At 41.6% G+C, this 10031-nt stretch overlaps 1 protein-coding gene across 1 annotated transcript; it reads left to right on the top strand.

Annotated features, from left to right (window-relative positions):
* The first annotated feature begins 7116 nt into the window (after window positions 1-7116).
* On the top strand, window positions 7117-9477 carry LOC144761177 (olfactory receptor 5AR1-like). Its single transcript, XM_078646686.1, has 2 exons — window positions 7117-8034; window positions 9436-9477. The coding sequence occupies exons 1-2, from the start codon at window positions 7117-7119 to the stop codon at window positions 9475-9477; spliced, it is 960 nt and encodes a 319-aa protein (XP_078502812.1).
* Window positions 9478-10031: the final 554 nt, after the last annotated feature.

Genomic DNA, 10031 nt, shown 5'->3' with positions numbered 1-10031 from the left:
CCAAAGCCACGGCACTAATGGTATCATTCTCCAAGCTGTCGGCGAAACTTTCGGCCCCAACCCTTTCCCCTCTTTTAGAAATCCTAAGAGCAAAGATCGGCCCCACATTATCATATGGCATAGTGACCTTCAAAGGTAAAAGCCACACTGTTTTAAATAAACACACAACAAAAAGTTACAAAAAAGTACTCCATCTGCCAAGCTCTGCATCCCCAGCACAGATTAGATTAGAGTTGGGGCTAACAAACTACGATGCCCAGAACCCCGGTACATATCTCAAGTTCTGCCACAAACTAAGACAGGCTGAATCTGGCCCACTAGAATTTCTAGTCTGGAAGGAAATTTATGAGAGTAACCCAGGAGGATCATTTGGCTGTCTTTTGAAGGATTATATCCAACAGTTGTCAGCCGCTGACCTCTGGGCCCTTAATCCTAGCCAGTGTGCCTTCAAAAATGCAATTAAAAAATGTGTGAGATCGATATATCTCGCTACTGATAAAGCCCTTCTCACGAAACGCAGCCATTCTTGGGCAGTAGTTAACTCCTACAAACAAGTATCCGCAGCCAAGTATTTATCCACCATTTTTTCACTCCATTTAAAACGCTGCTTCACCGTCCTAAGAATGGGGGACTGGCGCTTTCTTCAAAATCTTCCCATCTGGCGCCGTACGGAGGAGAACACAACCTGTACAGGATGTGGGTTAGCGATAGAATCAATTATGCACGTGGTCTGCATCTGCCCTACCTTTAATTCTCAACGCAGGTGCATGCTTAGGTCAGAATGGAACAGGTTGGGGGTTCGGACCTGCAGGCATGCCATCATTGCCACTCTGTGCACGGACAATACTGTTTTAAACATAAAATTTGCCAGATTTATTCAACAAGCATACCGCTGCCTTAACACCAAGAAAACTGCCACGGCATTGCCACTGACTTTTTTTATACTGATTAATGTACTGTAACAGAATCCCCACCGACCAGGAGGGTAACAACACCAATCGAAACTCTGTCGCATGTTCCCTCTATGGTTTGATTTTATAATTGAATATGATGGGAGATGTTTGAGACACGCCAGGTCATCTCTTATAAAACAGCTTAAATTCTTATTTTTTTATGCTATTTCTGTTTGAACGGGTCTCTCTTTTAAATCTTTTCTCTCACAAAACTGTACATAATGTGATTTGGGAAAAACTTTTAAAGATATTGTTTTATATCTAAATAAAGATACTTGAACTTGAACTAGTGAAGAAAGATTGTTCAAATGGGATTTATCATGGAGTAGGGTTATCATGAAAATCATTAATCATAGCATAACATTTTCAGATTGAAAAAGAATGGTATAACTTAAACTCAGGAATTCAGACACCCCCTCACATATTGGTTGTTTATTGTTAAAGAAGGAAACACATGGATGCTTATTGTTCCAGAGCAATTTAGAACAAATAGAGTACATTTTATAAAGTACTATATATTGGGATTTTAAATGGTAACAGAGAAATAGCATAGAGGACATTTGGATGAATAGTGCAAACTGTTGAATGTCCCACCTCTGTGGTAGGTTGTAGAATAGATTGCATAATAAAACACACGAAAGTTAAAAAAAAAAAATACTGGCAGTCACAAATGAAAAAAATTACACTCAATGTGTAAAATATAGACGAGATGAGGCAACTTGTATAATCAAATAATATAGTTATTGGTATTTGACAAAGTCAGTTAGCAAAAGCCTCTGATGCTGAGACTGTCATTATGATGAGAAGGGCATTACCTATATCTGAGGAAAATGGCAGCCACTCCCAAAGTACATCATGAATTATTTCAAATGAGGAGAAATAAGTTTACAGTATTTGATGAAAATAGGTGGAGTATGCCATGGTTCGCTCCCTTAAGTGCCAGTTGATAAACCATTTTTAGTCTTTCCTTTAGAAAAAAAAAATATATAAAAGAAGGGTGCAGTAAAAATATCCTGTGCTAAGAAAATGGTGACCGCGCGTGTTATGAGGAGAATTCAGCACTGTGGCTGAAATGGGAGGCCAAAAGATGAAAGCATCAGGAATCCCGTAATGAGAAGATCAAGTGCTGCCTGTAAACATGAAAAGGAGCGACTGCCGCATGTCAAAAACGTTTGTTTTGCATGCATTTTCTGAATACAACAGCAGAGAACACTTCTTCACCAGTTCCTTCAATGCTAGAAGTTACCAAGCCTCCCTGACTTCCTACTGTTTGTTTTCACATAATTGTGCTCAATTTATCACTTCCTATTACACCCTTTCAATTGTATATTTTTTGACATCTACTACTATTTACAATATCTTTACCCCTTTGAATGTATTCCTATCATTCCTTAAGTTACATTATTATTACCTTGAAGATTTTTGTATATTAAGAGTATTCTTAAATATCCTTTTCTGTTTAATATGCATCGGTAAATGATTGCCTGTATGAAGTATTGTTTTTTGCAATAACTTTAATTTCTAAATAAACCTTTACTTGAACTTAAAAAAAAGTGCTTTTTGAGTGAAAAAGAGCTCTGCTGAAAGCTAGAGCTCAAGGGTCTGCAACCATTTTGTTTGGTGCAGAAACCACGACCGATTAAGTCCTAGATGTAGGTAATTTCATTTTACCACTTCTTAAATACCGAATTTTACCGATTCGGTATTTAAGAAGTGGTAAAATAGAGGGGGGGGGATGTAGGTATTACAGAATCAGTAAACACCGAATCGTTAAGATTCGGTATTTACCGATTCTGTAAATTCCGAATCGGTAATGCCCATTGCCCATTGATCCCTATGGGCATTGAAGCCCATAGGAATCAATGGGCATTACCAAATCGGTATTTACCGATTCGGTAAATACCGATTCCAGCAAGGGTGCAGGGGGTGTCACTTTGACACCCTGTAGCACCCCAAATACAGGCATGTGTGCCATGTGTCTGTGTCACTTGGCATAGGTGTGCATGCACACATGTGCATGCACACCTGGATTCGGTATTTTACCACCCAATTGGGACAAAGTCAAAGTTTCAGGCTGATTGCAATAGAGCCCTAGTCAGATACACTAAGCGGATGCACAGGTCAAAATTTGACCTTTACACTTAGAAACTTTTCTGGAGATTTTTCTGGATTTGCAGAGAGTTCGCCGGCTTGTCTTTCAGCGAGGCCATAATCAACTCCTGGAAGCCTGCAGTTCTGGTGCTTCCAGGGGGACGAACCTGAAATCCTGCCCGGGTCGCAGTTGAAGGTAGTCGTCTTGCCTCCCGCGGTCAGGTCGGTCACCTTATGGAGCTTTTCCACCAAGGCCTCCAAAGACCTCCAACTTCAGGACGTGTTTCCTGAAGGTTTTTTTGTCGGTCCAATGAGTCCAAAATACAAATACAAAGGTCTAGAAGCTCCTGACTGGTCTCTGGAAGGTCTAGACCACAATTCCCACAATGCATCTGGCCAAATCCTTAAAGGTCCACTGGGAGTACATTAGGATGGGGACTCTTGGAGAAGATCATGCAGGTGGAGTTTGTTAACCTGTGGCTGCAGGGAGTCCATTCCTTAATCCTTCTTGAAGCAAGCACAGACTCCAGGGCTGTAGTAACATACTGTACAGCAGGCGCAGTAATTCAGAGTGCATGCCTTTGGGTGCGAATTCAGATTCTGGCAGGGCAGTCCTTCCTTTCCCTGTAGCTTCAAGCAGCAGATTGGAGGTACCATGCAGCTGTCAAATGTTTATTCAGTGTTTTGTGGCAGCAAACAGGGGCCCCCTCTGTCTAATGAAAGGCTGGGTGCCACCCAAAAGCATGACAACATCCTTAAAAGTCTGGCACCTTCTTGGACTGGATGAATTATCTCCAGAGGAGTAAGAGCTAACAAAACCAACCCAGTGTGGCTCATTTTTATTAGCTCTCCTTCCTCTGACATCTGCAAATTCCTGTTCTAAACCTGCCAGCTGTCTGAAGCACAGATGTGGAGGCTAGGTGGGCCTGCCATTCCTTACTGATCTGCTCTCTCTTTGAGTTCAGTTTTATTAATCCAGCCCTATCTCAAGGACCCATCCTTCCCAGCTCTATCCATCAGATCACCTCTGCACCTGCCAGGCCACTTATCAAATAATCAAAGCAGCCCGGCTAAGCCTGTTAAGGCTCACCAATAAACAGACACCACTAGAAGTCTGGATTTTGACATACAGAAGCGAAGGTCCCATAACTTCTCTTCTTTACTAGTTATGAAAGCTTCAACAGTGGCAAGTTGTTGGAGTTACCAATGCTAACCTTAAAGTCCTTGAATGATATGGAACTCCTTTCCTAGCAATATTCATGACTGAATAAAATATTGCCAAGTTAGCCTATGGAGCTCAGTATATACAATGAGGAAAAATGAAATAGGAAGTGTTTCTCTCACCAGGGCACATAAAACATTTTGGATAAGGCCCCTGCTTACAGTTACATAGCCCCCACCCCTAGGACACCTTGGGGTACCTAGTTACCATAATATTAGGTAGATTATCACTTTTAAAATGCCCATGCCACCAAACTTGAGTTTGCACACAATTTTACTTTTAAAGACAGTCTGCAAGTTCAAGTTGCATCTAAAAAGACAACAGACACCCAACTGTGCACACCTGCAAGTGCAGGAAATCTGCTGGCCTTTAAACTTTCATGCCCTATTACATAATAGGGGCTTACAGGTGGTTTGAACTCCCTAGTCCTATTATATACTAGGGACGTTTAAGGGGCTAGCAGTACCAATAGGGAGAATTTACTTTTAAAGACAGGCTGTAAGGCAGGAATGCCTTTAAATGGGTCTGCCATTGTCAATTGCATGAGTGCCCTATAACATGTAACTTTACACATAGTACTGGCCCTGTATCTGGTTAGCACAGCCCAGGGTACAGTCAGAGTCAGTTAACACTAGTATCATTCACCAAATATGGTGGTACGCAGGGCAAAACAATCACTTTCTAACAGCAATCAAATGAACACACGTCTTTTAACACAATATCTCACTCATCCTAATTTATTGCCACTGACTGCATCACTCCTCTCCCAAATCCTCTTCTACCATATGCCCCTCTCTTGTTCTGCTATGTATCTTTTAATCACCTCACATTATTGTACAGCACTTTGTAGCTGGTTTTGCACTATATAAATTCTATGCATGTAAGCTCTGCTTCCTTTGCTGTAATTCAAAGCACATTCCTCTTCATGTGCACCATGAAGCCTGAAACTGCTACTCACTGCTACTCACATTCAGTTGCTCTGGCAGACACCCTTTTTTTTTAACGTTTTACTACCTTGCATGCACTGCTTGAGACTGCGGAGAGACTCACATGCGCAATAGTGCCAACACCGCTCTTTCTTATCCACTAGAATCAATACTGTCTTTCATCCTAGATTCTCCTTTATTTTTGTAATGAAGTCTTGGGCTGTCTCTGTACCGCTGAACCATTTAAGATGACTGTTCTTTTGACAAGTGCCCAGCTTTAATCATTACCTTCTCTTTTTACAACAACTTCATAATATAAAGAGGGCCACACAACCTGAATTCAGAAAAACATTAATAAAAGAACAAAGATTAAGGCAAACCTTTGTTGTGCTCAACAACGTAGGATACAAGAACGCTGGTCTGCACTCAGTCAGGCCAGAGCCCATCAAAATAGGAGTTAGGAAGTTCATGGCAAAATAACAATAGAATTTACAGAAAAACCTAAAATGAAGGAGGCTCTGGGGGGTACTTTTAACGCAAGGACAGATAAGAATGGACAAGTAATCCTACTGTTCAGGGGAAAACAAAGATAACATCTTGTGATCCCCAGCCTAATCTGGTTAAAAGAGACCTGTCCCATGTGTCAATCACAAAGTCCAGGCTCTGCTTCATACTTATATTGGTTTGGATCAAGACATAATATTGATTCTGGGTCTTTCCAGTTCTACCACCTCTTTGGCTCTGCCTCCAGCTCAGATAGGATCTTGTTGCCCAAGTCCTACCTATTTTGGTTATTTCACGTGACTTTAGATTATTGGTCTCAAGAGTTTCACGCCCCCACTTGGAATAGTCCACCCATTGGTTACGGGTGTTCCAAATCGCATGGCAAACAGTCATCGATCACCCCCCTGTTAAAGGTTGCCTGGGGATTACACTAAATTGAGCACCACAGTAATACAAATCCAAGTTAATCTGGTCTTTCACATAATCTAATCCAAGCTCTTGATAAACTGCAAAAGCGGTGGAACTCGGAGGGAGGCCTACAAACTGTCTTCAGATTCTATTCCCCGTGGCCTACAGGCCTCTAACTGCCTTGTATCCCCTAAAAATAGTCCCATAGGTTAACACAGGTAAACATTTCCTTCAATACACTTCAAGGATTGGCACAATAGGCTTCTTACCTATGGTAGAGCCCAGGTTGGATACAAAAGCTCCAGAAGTGAAAGCCATATCCTACTCCTAGCAATACATGGGGACTAATGGGCATATTATCAAGCACGGGGGATAAAATTATCGCCACTTTAGCGGCAGAAAACGACCGCTAAAGCGGCGATAAGCCCATTATCGACACTTTAGCGGCAGTTTTCTGCCACTAAAACGGCGATAATTGTATCGCCCGTGCTTGATAATATGCCCCTAAGTGCTTCTCAAATCAAATGTAACTACAGAGTAGGGGAACTCATTGACTATCATAATTGGTTTGCCTTGGATGACCAAAGTCATCTCATTTCAGTCTCACAAGTTTCCTAATTCCTGTACTACAGTTTGTAATTTTAGTAGGACTAGATTGTCTTCTTCGTTTACTGTGTAATTTATCAATCACTAACAATCTCACATTATCCTCTTTATTTTTAACATTGTCTGTAAGATTGTGCATGCTATTTTAAAGATTCTAATTACGGGCGAGTTAATATAGGAGAATAAATTAATATGTTTCTGGAGCTCACCTGAATGGGTTATAACTTGGTGCAACAAACATTAAATTAATCATATCGTTTTAATCACCAACACATTTTGGTGCATATTTGTATGTTTGAAAATGTGGAGTTTAATACTGCACATGTTCGTTTCAATGGGAATAGTAACCTACATATTTCTACCCACTTATTTCACACAGCGCCATTCTCTTGGCAGGCTCTCTTCAATGGAAAATATGGAGATGGTGAATCACACACTGGTTGCAGAATTCATCCTGGTAGGATTCACAGATGACCCAGCACTGCAGGTTATACTCTTTGGGCTCTTCTTCAGTGTATACCTGATCACTCTGCTTGGCAACATGGGCATTATACTTATCATATGGAACTCTCCTGCTCTTCAGACACCCATGTATTTTTTCCTTAGTCATTTGTCCTTCACAGATTTATGCTACTCTACCGTGATCACCCCTAATATGCTGGCCAACTTCCTCAGGCAGAAGAAATCCATTTCAGTCATGGGCTGTGCTGCACAGATGTACTTCTTTGCTTCTTTAGCAACTATTGAGAACCTCTTGTTGGCGGTGATGGCTTATGACCGCTATGTGGCCATATGTCATCCCTTGCTTTATTCAACTATTATGAGAAGCAGAATTTGTTTACAAATGGTAATCATGGTCTACACATGCGGGTATTCGACTGCTTTGATACATACGGTGCTCACAGTCAGACTGACCTTCTGTGGATCAAACCTGATCAACCATTTCTACTGTGATGTACCCCCAGTGCTCAGTCTTGCATGTGTCAATGCCTATCAGAGCAAGGCAGTTATATTTGCACTAGCCGTCCTACTCGGCACAGGTTCCCTCCTGGTGACACTACTGTCCTACACCTATATCATCGTGACCATTCTCGGGATCAGTTCTTCTACAGGAAGGAGGAAGGCTTTCTCCACCTGTGCCTCCCATCTTACAGCTGTGGGCTTGTTCTATGTTACTGTCCTCTTTATCTATCTGAGGCCTCCTTCTAGTTATTCAGAAACTCAGAATAAAGTTGTGTCTGTTTTTTATGCTATTGTGATACCCATGCTTAACCCAATGATCTACAGTCTGAGAAACAGGGAAGTAAAAGAAGCCTTCAGAAAAGTATTAATGACTACCAAGTAACATCTGTTATTGCTTAAAAGAGAGGTTGGAGCACTACATTGTAAATCTGTTTTTCAGAAGATAGCAGTCCTTCTTTTGTGTTCATTAACATGATCTTTTGACCCTAGCTGCTTACAGAAAGTGAAAAAATGTCCTCCACACATTCATACATTTAAAAATAATAAATTCCTTGTTTGCCAATAGAATAAGCTTCATAAAAAAGCATGTATTTGCCTATATTACTGAACATGTCTCAACTTAATACATATAGGTTTTAAAATAGACTTCGTTCCCTATCAGAAAATAAGGCACCACATTTGGTGCTGCATTGCTAAGAAAACAGTGAAATAAGGGGGCATATTTACGAATATGGTGGTGCAGGGCAGCAAGGCAAGCCACATTGCTGCGCTGCCATATGTCACTGTGAAAGGGCTGGATTGCGTCATATTCACCCAAAATCCTCCCCCCTCCGCTGGCACCATTTTGGCAGCTTAGCAGAAACGCAGGCACCATTGTATGCAGAAAAAGTGATGAACTCGCGGCGCAAACCTCTCATAAATAAGCCCCATAGTGTAGTAATGATTACTTACCTTGTCAATCTATTGTTAATCAATATAGTGGATTTGATATCTTTGAGTCTTATGGCCAGGATCTAAGAACCCCATCACCAATAATTTGAGTATGCCTGTATCCACTGCTGCTAATGAGAGCAGAAAGCAGCACTGTGTTGACAATGGCTCTGTCAGAGCTCCTTCATTCCCTCTCGCAGTGTGGGCATGTGGGAAGTTGTGTTGGTGTGAGCACAATTCTGTCCACAGTCTCCTGTTTTCCGTGGGTCTGTGTACGCAGAAGTGGGAGATCACAGGTGAGACATCCAATCCCAATTGTACTGCCACCCTTGTGTCTTTGGAGACAGATGAGGTGGCAGAACTACTTTGGTTAACCATTGTTGCGACGTCACTGCAGTGAATACCCAGATTTCGATGTGATTATTCAGGCTAAAGGCTTTCAATGGAAACCATATACAACAGCACTGATGTTAGAGGGAGATTATTGATACAGCTCTAACGTACAACACGGATGGGCTGTGGCATTGACAAGCATTGTGCATTACATGCTAGGTCCGGGGTAATCTTCCCCTCATGATGATAAACCACATGATGATCTGAATTACTTTTTATTGCATTGGTTATGGGGATATTGTTTCCTCTTCCAACTGATTCGAGATGTTTTATGTTCTGAATGCTGCTAAATGGAAATAACGAATGAGAGTTATCACTACTTGAAAGGTGACAAGAAGATCATGTTAAGGATCTGTAATATGTAACCTACTTCTAGGCCTGGCATGTCCCATAACCTTGAGACAGGGTCATTTCTGACACTGCCTCCCCTTCTTCTAAGGTCCTGAAAAAAGCCCCCCTGACCGTTCTGGGCAAACGATAAGGCTGAAACATGTCGACCATTTCTATGGACACCTTAGTGTGGCAGACTAATAATAGGTCTTCCTGCGCACGACACTGCTTTTAAACGATCTCGAACCTAGACCTATTAAAATATAATCTAGGTGTACAAGATTTTAGCGCTGCCACCTTTATACTTCACTTCACTGGAGCACTTGCACATATCTTTTTCGTTGATCACTACTGCAATAACCAGTGGTTCAACTCCGGATGGAGGAAGCATACGACAAAAAAAGAAACCCAATGATGATGCTGTCACGTTTTTAAAACATGGTGGAGAACCAAGATATACGTTATGTTATGTTATGTTAAAGGCCTATTTTTTGAGCGCACGGCTGCCCAAGGGGGCGTCCCGGCGCTTTTGCAAAGAGGCCTGAGATCTACAGACACATAAAGGAGCAGCACAGTTGTAAAAAGAATTACGCAGAAAAGAGGAGAGTCTTCAACTCTTTCCTAAACGCCAGGAGGTTCGTAGCTTTGCGTAGAGGGAGAGGGAGCTCATTCCAACATCGGGCTGCCACAAATTGAAAGGCTCGT

Source organism: Lissotriton helveticus, chromosome 1_1 (assembly GCF_964261635.1).
Source record: "Lissotriton helveticus chromosome 1_1, aLisHel1.1, whole genome shotgun sequence".
Lineage (NCBI taxonomy): Eukaryota > Metazoa > Chordata > Amphibia > Caudata > Salamandridae > Lissotriton > Lissotriton helveticus.
Note: the sequence above shows the minus strand (reverse complement) of the source record. Positions and strands in the feature narration are given on the sequence as shown.

What these genes read in the sequence shown, in the direction of transcription:
- LOC144761177 (XM_078646686.1), top strand. Translation starts at nt 7,117, where the DNA reads ATGGAAAATATGGAGATGGTGAATCACACACTGGTTGCAGAATTCATC. An exon ending in TAAAAGAAGCCTTCAGAAAA is followed by an intron (nt 8,035 to 9,435) that starts GTATTAATGACT and finishes CCTTCTTCTAAG; the next exon opens with GTCCTGAAAAAAGCCCCCCT.